This window comes from Pleuronectes platessa, chromosome 10 (assembly GCF_947347685.1).
Source record: "Pleuronectes platessa chromosome 10, fPlePla1.1, whole genome shotgun sequence".
NCBI classification, from domain to species: Eukaryota; Metazoa; Chordata; class Actinopteri; order Pleuronectiformes; family Pleuronectidae; genus Pleuronectes; species Pleuronectes platessa.
In genome coordinates, this window is record NC_070635.1 from 11,063,238 (window position 1) to 11,078,640 (window position 15,403).

At 42.4% G+C, this 15,403-nt stretch overlaps 1 protein-coding gene across 2 annotated transcripts; it reads right to left on the reverse strand.

Moving 5' to 3' along the window:
- Positions 1-680: 680 nt before the first annotated feature.
- snx27b (sorting nexin 27b) lies at positions 681-12,232 on the reverse strand. Of its 2 annotated transcripts, none has more exons than XM_053432940.1 (13): positions 11,789-12,232; positions 7,838-8,069; positions 7,388-7,580; positions 7,171-7,235; positions 6,974-7,078; positions 6,778-6,856; positions 5,721-5,884; positions 5,532-5,621; positions 4,474-4,623; positions 4,245-4,373; positions 3,518-3,577; positions 3,387-3,435; positions 681-3,260 (listed from the first exon to the last, which is right to left on the reverse strand). In XM_053432940.1, the coding sequence occupies exons 1-13, from the start codon at positions 12,121-12,123 to the stop codon at positions 3,193-3,195; spliced, it is 1,719 nt and encodes a 572-aa protein (XP_053288915.1). In that variant the 5' UTR covers positions 12,124-12,232; the 3' UTR covers positions 681-3,192. The 2 variants fall into 2 exon arrangements, with proteins under 2 accessions (XP_053288915.1, XP_053288916.1); XM_053432941.1 differs by having other exon boundaries at positions 3,373-3,435.
- Between the last annotated feature and the right edge of the window lie 3,171 nt (positions 12,233-15,403).

Consider the following 15,403-nt stretch of genomic DNA (forward strand, 5'->3'; position numbering starts at 1 on the left):
GGTTTGTTTGCTCGTTCCTGGTGTGACTTTTACACACTGCGAGAAGATATGGGAACATCCCAGACATGTTTCCAGCCCATCAGAGGGTTTCCACAGACAATATCCCAGTCCTCATGCACGGCATTTTTTTGCAGTGTTGCACAAAACTGTAGAAAGTCCACACGTGCAGGTTGACAGCTATACACACACAGAGCGAAGAAAACGGTGGCAATAACTAAGCCTATGCAACAAAACTAATATTTCGAAATGTAATTTGAATTTTTTTATGTTAAATTTTATTCAAAGATAAAATCTGTTTATTTGTTTTGGTGGTATAAAGCTACACACACACCTTATCCCCATATTCAATGAGAGTTTGTATGAAACGGATCAACAGACGTCTGATCATTTGCAGCTTGGTAGAGCTCTCACCTTTTTTTTAATTCAAATGTCCCCAGATCCTACCCCATACCACCAACAGTCAATAGCTATTAATTACTGGACACCTACTTTCGATGCAGGTCAATAAATAACGACCTTTTCACTGCCTGTTGGGTAATTGTCTCCCAGATCTCATTAAAAGATGTTGGAACTTAGCGACAGAGAGGAGAAGAAAGAAAACATCACAAAGGGAGGGCGGGACAACGAGTGTAAAAATCATCTTTACAGGATAAATTTGAGTTGACTCCAAAAGCCAAAAGTTTGCATCAATAAATCGGTTTATTAAAAGAATATGTTACAATTTATTACAGTAAGCGACGTAACCAAACACTGGGTCTTAAACTTTACATTTCGACATGTCAGAAGAACCTGCAAGTCGTCCACCTCTATCCTCTTCTTAGCGTTTCCCTATTTAAAGCCAGATGTTGAATTCAACACTGTTATTTTACTGATATAAATAATGCATGTGACTCTTGACTTTACTCGGAATGAGAGAGAAGAAGAGAGCGAGGTGAGGCAGAGAGACTTGGACAGATCGGAGCACGTCAGAAGACCTCTGCACAGGGGTGCACACGCAACCTCTGGATTGAAGCGTTCAATGGAATCTCTCACACACCCACCGAGGTCTGTTGAAGCTTAATTTTCACCCTGCACAGCTTTTTAGAACCAGCACCATCTTCATAACAAGCTGAAGGGAGGGCCACTTACTTTCAGATCAAATATAATACTGTCAAAATTCTTATTAAGAGCCAAACAAGGAGATCTGGTTGGGCAGCAAACCAATATTATCATTCATTGACATTCAGTGGCTTCATATCGTGATCATATAACTATCACGTTAGCATTTTACAAACATCCGACTCATTCACTAAAAGGCAAGTTCAATTTTAAAAGGAATTATAAAATCAGCCGGTTTCAGTTGTTTTTTTAACATGGCAAGTTTGGTCTCTGTTCAAAAACAGCTGGACACAGGAGCATGACACTTGGTGGAAAGACGCAATAAGTTTTTTGGGGGGGAGAGAAATTAGCCATATTTACATGACTGAAATTTAAGATATTATTAATTTTGGTTTTGGCTCTAGTGAGCGCCATTCCAGTTTTACATGTATTATACAAAATAGTTTTGGGAAATAGCCTGATTAAAATCTGACTGATTCTGACCGCATCACTGAGCCTCATCGCTTCAATGCTCGTAGCAAGTGAACATGTGATATCTGCAGGATAAGGTAAGAACTGCAGCACATGGAGCCAATGTTGTGTCAGGTTTACAATGAAGTTAATGACTTAAGTCATGATTGCATCATCCGATAATCATATTAAACCTTATAACATATCTATTATCATTATTACATTATTCAAAAAACCACAACATTAAGGGCTTATTTAAAGCTAAAATTGATTACGGTTACTCTGCAGTTAAGTGACCGGCCGCTCCAGACCCTCTAATGAATGTGTGCAGTGATCTTTTCCATCATGTTGATGGAGAGTGCACGCTGCTCTCACTGCCCAGAAACCCTCGTCCCACTTAACCTGATTCCAGAGTGCACGAGTGGTTTAACAGAGTAGGAACATATCGGCTACAGAGATAAATAGTGCTGCGTAAAAATCAGAAAAAAAAAGCCATTTGAATTACAGGCCTGTTATAAATCCTGCGGGAGATCTCAGGAATAAACTCATCAGGGCCAGCAGGTAGGAGGAGGAGGACCTCTGCTGATGTTTCTGAGTAATACACACTCACCATGTTGAACTAACCTGCTGCCTGACTGGTCAAGGCCCCGCAACCTCACATGGAGACTTAACAACTTATACTAACATAAAAGTGTGAGGCATGGATCTGCACAGTGCACACACCATCTGACAATGCAGTGCATTATCACACTGTAGTCACTCAAACATGACTGTAAACTAAATAAGACCTGGCTTCCTCCAGTATCACGCCCTCCACCTCCTCCTCAGGTTACATTTCCTACGTCTGAGGGTTGTAAATACTGTTTGATAAAGTGCAAATAAGTCTAGAGTTTAGCGTATTCCCGTTCATGTGTCCAACCATCATGTCCGTCTGTTCTGTGCATCCTCTCTGGAAAGAAGAAACAGTCCTGCGACACAGCTGCAGTCTCTCTCCCTTCTCTCGTTTGCCACATTGCAATGTTTACAGGTTTCTTTTATAAATGCAGATTAAGCGCCGAACAAATCAATTTTTTTTGCACGTGACATGATTCAGTTGTGACTTAAGATTCTGAGGGGCCTCACTCTGTTGGGCCCCCTGCAAGCATTGCTCAGGAAGACAGTCTGTGGTGTCTCCCTGTGGTCAACCCTCAGTATTGCTGATCAGTGTTCCCCTGTTTAAGCAGAGACAGCTTCCACTTTCCCTTGTTAGTCCATGAGGAATTCATTATTCATGTCCGCTGTCTGGTCCGGTCGGTACGCCTCCTTCTTGGAACAAGTCACATTCCACTTCAAGTCTCTTCCAATAAGGAAACAAAAGGCTTGTACGACTCTGTGGCTTTAAGTCCGTCGACACGTCCTTTCTTTTTGATAGAGCTCTGCTTATTGCATGATTATGATGTGCTAGATCCAAGAGTTTCTGGTTCGAACGTGTGCAGCCTTTATATGCTTCTGTTCATTAGAAGATGTTGATTTGCATGTATCGGGGGGGTGGTTGTGGTTGACGGAGTTCAGACGATGACCGTGTTGTTAATAGCTGAGTGCTGCTGGGCGTGGGGCTGGATGAGGATCGAAAGTAAGCCGAGTCCGTGTTCGACAGTGTTGTAGTTAAGAGGTAACGATCTCCCTTCCTAGGTGCCCCCATCCCTTCTGTGCCTCAGCTGCTGGAAAATATTCTGCAACAGAAACAGTGATTAGGACGAAAGAAAGCAAGACACTCAGAGAGCAGAGCGATTCAGCCAGGCTGTCGCTGGACCTGAGACTGGACAGAGGCAGGCAAAGCCTTACCTTGCCACACATACCATCTTTACTGCAGTTCTTATTGTCCTTGTCTGTCGCCTCCTCTTCCACCTGGACACACAAGAGCAGTGAGTAAAGGACGCGGGTAAATAGGTTTTGATTTATGTTGTGGGAGCAGGTAGATGGTCCTCACCTCCTTCCTCCACTTCAGCTCACAGAAGACTCTCTCGAAGCATTCGTGCATGTAGTTAAACTGGAAGGTCACGGTAGAAAGGAAAAAAGAGAATTTAGGCTCAAAAAGACAAATCGGTTATATTTCACTTCAAACAAATCCTTCAACATTTATTCACTTTTTGGAGGAGGGATGAGTGAGAAGATCGTTAATGCTCTTAAGCTTGTATGACACATATGAGGTCAAATGAAAAAATACACCTCACGGCCCCTCTACAGATTATTATATAAATGTTTTATCTCATCTGTACAAAAACCAAACCATAAATCATTAATTTTAGGATAGGATCACCTTCTCAGCGTCTCTAAGCAGAATGTAAACCAGAATATTTCCCAAAATATTTAATTAAAACTTGATATTTCATCATTAAATCAATTTATCTTGACCATTTATATTTAATTAGACACAAAACGTAAAGCACGTTCAGAAGTGAGGCAACAATTCAAATACTGTATATGAGACGAATACATTTATTATGAATTGCAAGCAATTAAACAGTAGAATAGCCCGAAAACTGGTTATTCAAGTCATTTTCTATAAAACTGTATATATTACTTTAAACAGAGATTATAATTATAGTTCAACCCATACCATATTTTCGTCTTATTTTATGACTATAGGAGCCCTGTTTCTCTGGAATACGTTGAGTACTATATGACATGTATAATAATGATTGTGTGATACTCACATAAGGAGTAAATATCTTGACCCAGCGTGGTTTCTTTTCTCCTCGTGCGTATTCAAAGCAGAAGGCCATTCCCTCTTCATCTGTGTCCCACCTCTGCATCTCCCCCCAGTCGAATGCAATCACTTGGTTCTGCAACAACATTGAGGTTTTATGATTCTCCTTCTTTTATACCTAACAAAAAAAGCCATGTTTATATAAGTGCAAAACACTGATGAACAGTTGCCCTTGCCTCGAGTGTCCCTTCCTCGGTGCAGGCGTGCAGCTTGAAGTGGTGAATGCTGATGGCTGTGATGACGTGGCCTTTGCGCCGGGAGTCGCAGGAGCAGTGGGGGAATAGGATCTCATTGTAGCCCTCACAACCCCGCAGCAAACTCAGATACTGCGAGAGGACAGAGGAGACATGACGCAAGACATAGTTTTCACTGTTTATTACAACATGTAGTTCAGATGCAGGATGCACTCATTGATGTCTAATTGCAACTAATCTTTAAAGCCAGAGAGCAGAGTATAGTCAGGTGCTGTAGAAATTCTGTGTGACTCAGCTGGAGAAGGTTTCATCTTGAGGGTAATTACCTCTGCTGGTAGGGTTATGTTTTCTACCCTGACAGTGGGTTTGTTTGTTTGTGGGCAGGATTATACAAAAACTACTGGCTACAGCCACAGTACTACATTTTCATTTTAAAATGCATCCAGCCTGCTGTGGATACGTCCACAAAACCCCGGAGTTATAGAGCCCCTCATACGGAGAAGTTTGGAAACACTGGTAGCCTAATTCTAGTTAGAACGATTTGTGGCAGAGCTTTACAGGGAGAAACAGAAATGTTTGGAGACATAGACACTCAAACAAGGTCTTTACAGTCATGACCTAGCCGTTGCCATATTCAAAGAAAACATAGTAATGTGGCTCTATCCAGTGAACAGATTTCCATTTTCACTGTATGCAATTAGAGCAGCTTGATTGAGCTCAAAGAGACTGTTGGGCCTTGGTAGAGATATGCACTCTAAAAAGTGAGTTCTAGTTTATTTATATTTTCAGACAGAGGAGAACCCACTCGCTTTCTCTGTGCAAGGACGGCTTGTTGCACCTTTTCCACTGTGTACATATATCACACAGTGAAGAGAAACTGAACAGGTAGATGAGGAGGAATAAGACAGAGTGACCTATAACGAATAACTGTGTGTGTGTGTGTGTGTGTGTATATGCATGTGTATATGTATGCGTGTGTGTGTGTGTGTGTTGATAGGGAACATGCTGTACTGTGTGGTTTGTGTCAACGTGAGACTGACCATGGACGTCTTCTTCTGCTCTGCCAGTTTTTGCAGCTGATAGGATTTCTGCTCTGCTTTGATGAAACCTTTCTTCACATCCTCTACAGCCTGCAAAGACGAAAGCAAAGAGGGGACACTCCTAAAACATCCACAACAATAACAACAACAACAAAGACTACACACACCACAAAAGAGAAATGCACATACCTGGTGAAAGAAATAGTTGACTGCAAGCTGGTTGTCATTGAGCAGAATCTCTTCTTCTGTGGTGAAGAGCCACTTGCGCAGGGTGAGACAGGTTCCTGGAATGGCTGAGGTATAGTTCTGTACATACAGTTTGTGGGGGAACTCGTTTGGGGCGAGCTTACGCACTGGAGAAGAACAGGGTGAGAGAAAGGGGAGGTAGAGAATGAGATGTATTTCTCACGTGGTGGAGTGTGCAAAGTGAACGAGAAAATACTAAAATAAATGTCCTATAGAAATATGACAGGCTGAAGATAAGAGTTTAAAAAGTCAGAGATATAACATATAGCACTTACACTAAATGCAAGTAAACATATCTTTAATCAACCCTGAAATTAAGAAGTAACCAGCATGGAAAGGCAAGAGCAAGAGAAGTGATTCATCATCTCGTTTTTAGAAGAATTCTAGCTGCTGCCTTTGCTCAAACTTGGAAATGAGCGAGGCTTTGGTGTGGAAGCAATGCAAATGTTTACGATAATCTAATGTGAAAATGATAAAAGAAAACAAGGATGACCTTCTCCACACCATGGAGGGATTAAAAAAAACTCTAAAATCGCAGTTCTTCTCTGCCAGAAAAAAAAAATCTTGGCTTCTTTCATCAAAAATGTTATTCTCATCAAAATTCCCCCTGGTTTCTGCTGCTGCTGTTCTCATGCTTCTGTATTTGCAGTTAGACAATTGCAAAAAGTTAAAGGAGACTAAATTCAGTGGTGCTGCATGGATTGAAAGTAATCACTTGTGACAATGTCAACTTAGTTGCCTTAGTCTGACTTTTTCTTTTTACCACACAAACCTTGGGAACCCGGGGACCTGTTCAAGTGACGCACATGAAATGTCATCTTCAATGATGATTTAGTGGATTATTTTGAATAGGAGGAATCATAACACTCAACACTTTCCTTCTGCTGCTCCCACGTTTGTTGACGTTGACGACAACTGAAGGGTAAATTTAAGGTTGTGCCTCAGCATGGACGGAAAACATTCTACCAACATTACGCCTCAGTTAAATGCTCTCACTCACCAAATGTGTGATTGATGACCTCAAAGAGAGCGAAGTAGCTGGCTGTCACACTGTCCACACCTAGTTTCATCACCACAGCCTGACAGAGAGAGGGAGACACAGAATGAGAGAGGGTGAACGGCAGATTCGAGCGTACGCTAGAGGACTGGAATAGAGTCACAGTTTATATGGGTCTATAATGTGTCCATGTTTTTACCTGATAGACCTGATCTGTGGTGGAATTTTTGCGAACTCGGACAGTGAGCGTGGTTTTATCGGGCATGGCTATTCTCAACTCCACATCCGACACGCCGTTATAGTTCTGGTTCACGAGAGGGAGAAACAAACTGCACAGTGAGTCACAGTCAGAGGAGGACTATTAAAAACAGACACCATTCGCTTTTTCCATCTTACCTCATCTGATTCAGACAGGAACTCCTGCATGATATCACTTTCTCCAATTACCCGTACGGAGCACACTGCAGAGAAACAACATAATATGAGGTCAATACTTGTGTATTCATTCTGTTTAAACACCGACATAAATGTATGAATGGAGAAAGTTTCAAACTTATAGCCTTTTTATGTTATCGTTTTTCAAATCCCTTCTTGAAACCTTTTCCCCCCTCACCTTTCTCCAAATACTCTTCCAGGCCTCTGCGTCTTGCATCCAGCTGCTGCTCCGACAGGGAAAAGGGCCACTTCCCAGGCAGCTTCGGGGATGTAAAGTTGGCAAACTCCCGCTTAAGGTTTTGGTGAAGGATCACAAACTCTCGATAGCGCTTGGAGCACAGCTGCCTGCCTGCCATGTACACATTAAACACCTGGAAGGAGACAGCAGGGGTTGAGAAACTGATGAAAATGAAGGCTTTAAAGCAATAACGGTGAGTTCTACTACCACAATCAAGATTAAATACAATACTGGGTTGGATTAGTCTTCTTTCAATCCACTCCTTTTTTTACACCACCCTTTTACTGACCAATCCTCCTATCTCAGCCTCGACTTCATCTATTCACGCTTCCAAATTCATCCTTCCCCTCGTTATCATCTATCAATGCATTCATCCACAGGTCCACCCACCACAAACTTTTCCTGGTTCAGCTCAGTGTGCTTGTAGCTGGGCACAGAGATGGGGACAGCCTGCTTGTCGGAGTAGTCGTAGCAGGACTGAGATGAACCGTCGTCTCCGGGATCCAAGCAGTCGGCCTCCTGGGGCGGGACGGGCAGCACGGCCAGCACAAGCTCCCTCTCCCCGGCCCGGATCAGGTCCACCACCTGCTTGTGGGTTGATCCCTCTACATTCACTCCATTGCTGTTAAACAGAAACAGAGCCGTAGGTGTTAGAGCGGTGAGTATTTTGTGAATACACTGAAATACACCAAATTAAAGTTAACTTAATCTCCCTTAAATAAGTAAAATACAATTTAATTAAAAAAAACACAATACTCCAAGGTACAATTTCATGTAGTAGTCAATTCATCAATATATCTGTGATACTTCCGACATCAATGCGGAAACAGAAGTGAAACCATTTTAAATTTAAAAGTGCCAAAATGAAGCAAACGAGCCATCATTTGAAAATAGCTTGAGTTAACATGAACAGAGTGATAGAGGCCTTGTTCTCCAAATCACTCAGGAGTAAGACCTCTGGTTTATGGTATCAGCCCGGCTGAACATGAGCAACACAGGGCGGGTGACCTTTGGCAGCCATGTGTCAGAGGCATGACAGTGTCGTTGACTGGGCTGTACCAACCTGACCTGCAGTTAACTTGACTCAAAACAGCCACAACATCTTTTACAAAAAGTCCCAGCATCACCTCACATGTTTCCCTGACAACCCATTTCTATTGCTATGAATATGTGGCAAATATAAGCATAATTTTAAAAAGGAGGTCAAACTACTATTTGAACAACAACACCTAAGAAGCCAGCAGTGTCTGAGGGTTGTTCATATACAAGAATACAACACACGCTGTTCCTCGACTACAAAAAAATATACTTTTAACTTCTCAGACAGACAAAACTACATTCTCTGGTCTACTACCACAAACTACCATAGCATACCTGAATAGCTTAATAAGGCTGTAATGGTATGCGAGGGGTTGTGAATTTCCTGATCCCAATCATATGATCCTCAGAGCATTCACCCTTTGTATTTGAACACGCCAACAATCTTACTGTCACAGCTAAGTCATGTCCATCTCTTCCTAATGACGGCTGTTGAGGTGTAAAATGTCAAATTAGTTTTCCCTGGTTGTTTTGCTCGTTCGGAAAGCAGTGAGATCTCATCTGGCAAAACTATGTACTGGAGACAGCATGTGTGTGTTTGAGCAGTTTTTGTGTAATCTAGCTCACAAACAAACGAACATACAAACCCCTGTAATTACCCAGCATTGCCTGATATATAACTAGATGCTAAGGAAGTTGCCGTACCAAGCTAAAACATCCAACTGTCCACAGGAGCATGAGACTAAAGCTTCAGGTCAGGAAATGCTTCAGATGGAAGCAGTGAGTGACATCTGATCTGCCAGGTCGGCCATGACGTCACGACATGGCTTACGTTGGCAGGGCGACAGAGGACTAAAGCTCAAGCTCTCTAATACCTAAAAACACAATGGTGAGAAATAGCTACGCCTGAATATATAATCAAGTCGGAGGAGGAGGAATTCGGAGTCTGGGGCTTACATGGCAGATTTGAAAGATGATGACGTAGATAGAAATACACAAAGACAAATGAGGAACATGTGACGCACAAATAAAACCATCTCACAGGTTTAGTTGGAGGAACAGCAAATGTCTTTTACAACAAAAAACACTGACTAAGCATTTTGGCTGCTCTCTCATTTCAGCAACTTTATGACTATATTATTGGCACTTGATGTAGTGGCCTTCGCACTTGCACCATCAGCACAACTGAGCATAATAAACAGCTTTAAAGAGACATTTACCCTATACGTCCCATAGTCCGTTTTTTCTATCTTTGCAAGTCAATGTAATAAATACTTCCTTAATGTTTTATGTCGAAACTGAGTTAAGTGTTTTTGATTTTGCACTCCAACCAAGCGCACTTATTACACATCACAAGAAAAGATGCTCATACACCCTCTAAAAGGCTACACATGTAAAAAAAAGAAAAAGATATACACAACATAAACCCTAAATTTGGTCAAAGATTACACACAAACATTATTCCTTTATTTTGCGAAGCAGGAGGCTGAACAAAAGTAGTCCATAGACTATTCTGCATCAAAGGCTGAGACGCAGGGGTTGGTTGTAAATGTGCAAAGAAGTATTGATTGCAATGAGAGCAGAAGAGGCTGTGTACCACTGCAGATTGTATGCAGGCAATCCGCTGTGCATGTCCTTAGATACTGTGTGTACATGCTGTCCCTGACAGGAGGGCAGAGAGGCTCCATGCACCAAAGTCAAATCCTCAGCCTACGAAGACCTAGCAATATTTGCGCCTGTTATAATCAATGTATGAGTAGCAATAACATTATACAGTAGCAGTATGTGGTCATATTGAGTGTTGTACTTATATCTGTCATCTGTAGAATGGCCTGTGTCTGAAATGTTACCTACTTGCTAAGTTTACTTAGCAAGTAGGTAACAGTAGGTAACTGTTTTAGCCTCTCTATAATAACAATTGTAGGTTTACTCGCTAGATTTAAGTTGTAGGTTAGTACACCAAAATATTCCTGTTTCAATGAGTGTAGCAGCTCAGAGTGAGGGGATTTTGTTATTTGGATCTCGCTGTCAGGTATATTGTCTTAGTTTGAATGTATTAAAATGGCTCCTTTTTGTTGTTGTACTCCATAGGAGTGGGAGTACACAATTGACAATAGGATTTTGCTATTAAACTCGGTCTGTCAGAATAAACAAGGATCTCCTCCAAAGATATTCACCATCTGGCCCTTCTCATCATATCGCAATGCTGGACTCCACAGGTTACATATGGGACACTCAGTATGGGACATTCCCAGATGAGGCCAGTCAGGCACGACCAGCCGGAGCGTACACTGAAGCTACCTAGGCTGAGGAGGATACTGACCCAGAGAATGGATGATAGAGACCTGATATCCAGAGGTGGACATGCTTCCCTTCAAATACAACATGCAAATAAATCCAAACACAAACATCCTGACACTCGCCAACAAGCACACACAGAAATAATGGGGTCAACAAACTGCCAGGTTACTGCAGACCATCCATTAACACAGCAGTGTGCAAACACCAGCCAATGAGACGGTGGATTTTGGCGAGGGAAGCCAATCAGAGTTGAACTGACGGTGTCCCTCCCTCTCTGCATCACCTTATTCCACACACACACAAAACACTGTTTGCTGCGTGTAGCTCTCCATAGCAACAAAGCCCAACATCAGCAAAACCATCTCCATGCAAACTGAGGCCACCAAAGAGGACAGGCATCCAGAACGCAGCCGGGAGAGTCACATCCAAACCAACTGTGGATATTGATCCACCACACTCACTCAATGATGCCGATGATAATGATTTGACTTTTGATTAGTGCAAAGTAAAGCAATCTGCCACACTGGATGCAGTGTGTGGTGTGGAGATGCCGCAGGCTGCATCTGGCCTGGAGGATGTGGCTGTGCACAAGGGGATGACTTGAGGATGTTTGGCATGCTGTGGAGGAGAGGAGCAGGTTGACAGTGTGACAGGAATCCTTAATGATGCCCGGATCGGCCCTTTTGCGTTTTCTGTGACACTCACAGACTCTTCTTTCATGAGGATGAACGGCTGCTCTGCCCCCCCGAGAGGAGCACACACACACACACACACACACGTACACGTACACGTACGTACACACACACACACACACACACACACACACACACACACACACACACACACACACACACACACACACACACACACACACACACACACACACACACTAAATGATGCTCAATGTATTTCACTGACAATCACACTGAGGTGAGCGAGTCTCATCCTCATCATATTATTATGCTATATCCCGGTTAAGCTAGCAGAGTAGCGGCCACTTACACCTCAAGGATCCGGTCCCCCTTCGAGATACCGGCTCTGTCCGCAGCTCCTCCCGGTAGAACGGCACTGACATGCTGCAGGGGAGCGTACAGTTCCCCGTTAATGCTCCGCAGTTGTCCTCCTTCGCTTACTTGCCCCCGAACGTTGAAGCCGTAGCCCGAGTCAGACTTCACTATCCGGACCAGCCGCGGGCCCGGGGTAACGGTGGTCGCCGTCTCGCAACTGCCGTCGCCGGTTCCCGGTGTGACGTTACCGCCATCAGAGCCGTTCCGGGAGGAAGGAAGAGGCAACGGAGGGACCGACGAACAGGTTTCTTGTCCCTCGACGTCCGCCATGTTTCTAGGCTGTTTGTATCATCCACCCCGGCCGGCTACCATTAAAGAAACCCCGCAAACATTAGCTGGCGGTAGCGGGCTAATCGAGTCGGCTAGCTCCCCGGCCCGAGATACGCCGGAAGAAGCCGAGAGAGTCCGATGATGGGCGAGCCCGCCCCAGGACGCGTTCCATGTGTGTCAGAGCCGCTCTGCGCGAGGAGAGGAGACGACCTGCAGGCAGCGAGATTCCATCCAGACCATAGATCCAGACCACAGATCCAGATCCAGACCATAGATCCAGATATGAAGTAGATGTAAAACACCGGATAGTTTTTAGACACGTCCCGAAGCTTTTAAATGGATCGACACTGGAGGGGGAAATCCCACCGTTTGTTCACAACACTACATTTATAGTAACTTATTTTATTTCTCTAGTACTCATCTAAGCAAGGTTACAAAGTGCTTCACGAAATCCAAGGTAATGAAATGAATGAACTGAAATAAAAGATATTAAATTCAGTACAATTTTAAAGGGAGAGTTCACCCAAAAATGTCTAATTCACTCATTGTCTGGTCACCGCTGGGCCGATGGAGGGGTGGTTGAAGTGTTTGAGTCCACAAAACACGTTCAGGGGTCAACTGTTTGGCAGCAAAATCTAATACAAATAAGGTAAATGGTATTCCGAAACTTCAAACTTTAAATAAAAAATAAAAAAAAAAACATAAAAAGCCTCCGTACTGCTCATTTGGTGTCATACAAGTGTCCGTAAGCCCCAACATTGAAATTTGACTCAAAACTTTGTCATTCACACCATGTGTTAGCCTAAATGTCCTCAGTGATCCATGCGTCAACGCAGCTCGGGGGAAGGATGTCAGAGGACATTTAGATTAAAAACTTGGTGTACATGACACCCTTTCAGCTCGAATTTGAATGTCGGGGCTTGCTGACACTTGGATGACAGCACAGGAGCAGCATGAAGGCATTGTATGTTTTTCTCTGTTGTTGTTTTAAGTTTGTGGTCGCCATTTTCTTCAATTGTATTAGATTTGGCTTCAACACTGTTTACACCTGAAACTCCAAAAATGTTATGTGGACTCAAACAGTTCACCCACCGCTCCAACGGCACAGTGGTGAGGAGAGATTGAGTGAATTAAAATTTTAGGGTGAACTGTCCCTTTAAACTTCAACTATAACATATTAAGTGAGTGCTTGAAATTTATAGAGAAAACCCAACAGTTCTGACAATGATCAGCACTTTGGCGACTGGTCGAGACATGCAGAGAAAAGTGCTTTGTTGGGTTGCTTCCTAATTTCTTTGTAAACCATACAAGCAGTTAAATTACAGTTGAAAATAATAGGAAACACAATGGGTCCTTAAATGAGGAACCTTTCATATGTTGTGTTAGAGGACAGAACAACAGACACACACACGGAACAGAAGTTTTAAAGTGTCACATCATTTATTTCAGGAATGTTCTGGTCACTCCTCAATGATACAACACATTCAAGTCGCCTCTATATAATAAACTACAGAAGCGATAATTATAATTTTGTGTTTTACAACTTTTCCTTCTCAGAACATATGATTATGACATGTATGTTTCATAAATGTGACTGTGTCGCTGGTTCAAGTCAGGACACTCAGGTTATTCATTCTAAACCAACGAGAACGTTCTGGGGAAATGTGGCCGAGGTCTTTATGTTTTCTTCACCATCACGGCGAGGGTCGTCACAAAAGTGACAAACTCTTTGAAGTCAACGGCACCATCCCTGTCGTTATCCAGCATGCTGAAGAAACTGTCCACTACAGCGTTGCTGTTGCCCTACAGAGAGGAAGTCAGGGGTTGAAAGAAAATTGTAAAACGTTAGAAATAGGACAAAGGCATTTTCAGCTCTGTGTTGCAATTGGAGTCCATCTGTTCTACTTACTTTCTCAGGAAACTCACTACGGAGCAGATCAGCGAGTTCTGCCTTGCTCAAGGTTTTGCAGTCTCCGTCTTTTCCAGCGTGTTTTTCAAAGGTATCCGTAAGTATGGAAATTGCATGGGCGAGTCCTGACATGGTGGCTGAAATGAGAAAATATTTCTGATTTAAATACATTGATTGAACTCTTATTCTTCGGTTTGTTGATATACAATCAGGAATCTTTTTGCCCAATTCAATTCCTATGGTTCATAAATGGAGTTGATCAGTTTCAGCGCAAAGTAAATGATTATTTAGCTTTTATAAATTGCTCTATACGGAAAGATTAGTGGCCTGAAACTTCTGAATTACAAATTTCTCGATTACATTGAAAAGAAAACTGTTATGATAATATCAATATATTCATAGGTGGAAATACAGAACATTGACAGGCCACACCCAAACCACACCCAGAAGCTCAATCAGGTGTCTTATGCTAAATCTGCATATTAGAAGTCAATTATTGAAATAGACTGCTTCAAAAGAAAATCTCTACAATAGTAAATACAATAATACATTTTTAAGAGGGTTTTAAAACATATTTCCACTTACCAGAGTTCTATGATAGCTTGTGTAAAGCAAAGAAGTTGGAAAGAGTGAGAGAAGAGCACAGAGACAAATCTTTTATAGCTTTAGTGACACAGCCCCCTGTTCAAGTTGCCTCCCTTCTCTCTCTCTCTCTCTCTCTCTCTCTCTCTCTCTCTCTCTCTCTCTCTCTCTTTTCTATTTTTTCTCTTTCTCACCCCCCCGGCCACAGGATGACAAAATGTCATCGCTGGAATTTCCTCTTTTATGGTTTTTCGTGATTTTCCTGTCAGAGACGCCTCTTTTCAAACCTGTAAAACCAGAGTTGGTAGGCTGCTTGGTATATTTGCATGTAAGGATGTACTATAAAATGAATGCATGTCGTGTCATGTTATGCTGAAAGTATTGGTGGTCTTTACCATTGCCTTTCAGTCAGCATGACATGGGAACATCCAGTACCAAAGACACTTATTTAAACAAAGTTATAGCCCATTTTAATCAGTCTTTGAGAAACGTATAATTGTCTGTAATTTAAGTGAATTTACATTTGATTTCATGACACTCAAATATATCAGGTGCATAGGCAGGAATGGTTATGGAAATCATATTTAAAGTTTTTCTTTTCCATTAAAAGCCAGTAAGGCTTCATTAGGAGGAGTGAAGTTAGCATCTGTCAAAGATGAAAGGATTCAAGTGAGTACCTGTCGCAGGCCCAGCTTAAACGCTTTAAGTATATTTGGTTACGCCTCAAATGTGTTTGTCTTCTCGCGGATATCCTTGTTGTGCTCTGTTATACAAACAGTAAGAATATAT

What these genes read in the sequence shown, in the direction of transcription:
- snx27b (XM_053432940.1), bottom strand. Translation starts at nt 12,123, where the DNA reads ATGGCGGACGTCGAGGGACAAGAAACCTGTTCGTCGGTCCCTCCGTTG. An exon ending in AGCTGAAGTGGAGGAAGGAG is followed by an intron (nt 3,436 to 3,517) that starts GTGAGGACCATC and finishes TTGTGTGTCCAG; the next exon opens with GTGGAAGAGGAGGCGACAGA. An exon ending in TAAGAACTGCAGTAAAGATG is followed by an intron (nt 3,261 to 3,386) that starts GTATGTGTGGCA and finishes TTTCTGTTGCAG; the next exon opens with AATATTTTCCAGCAGCTGAG.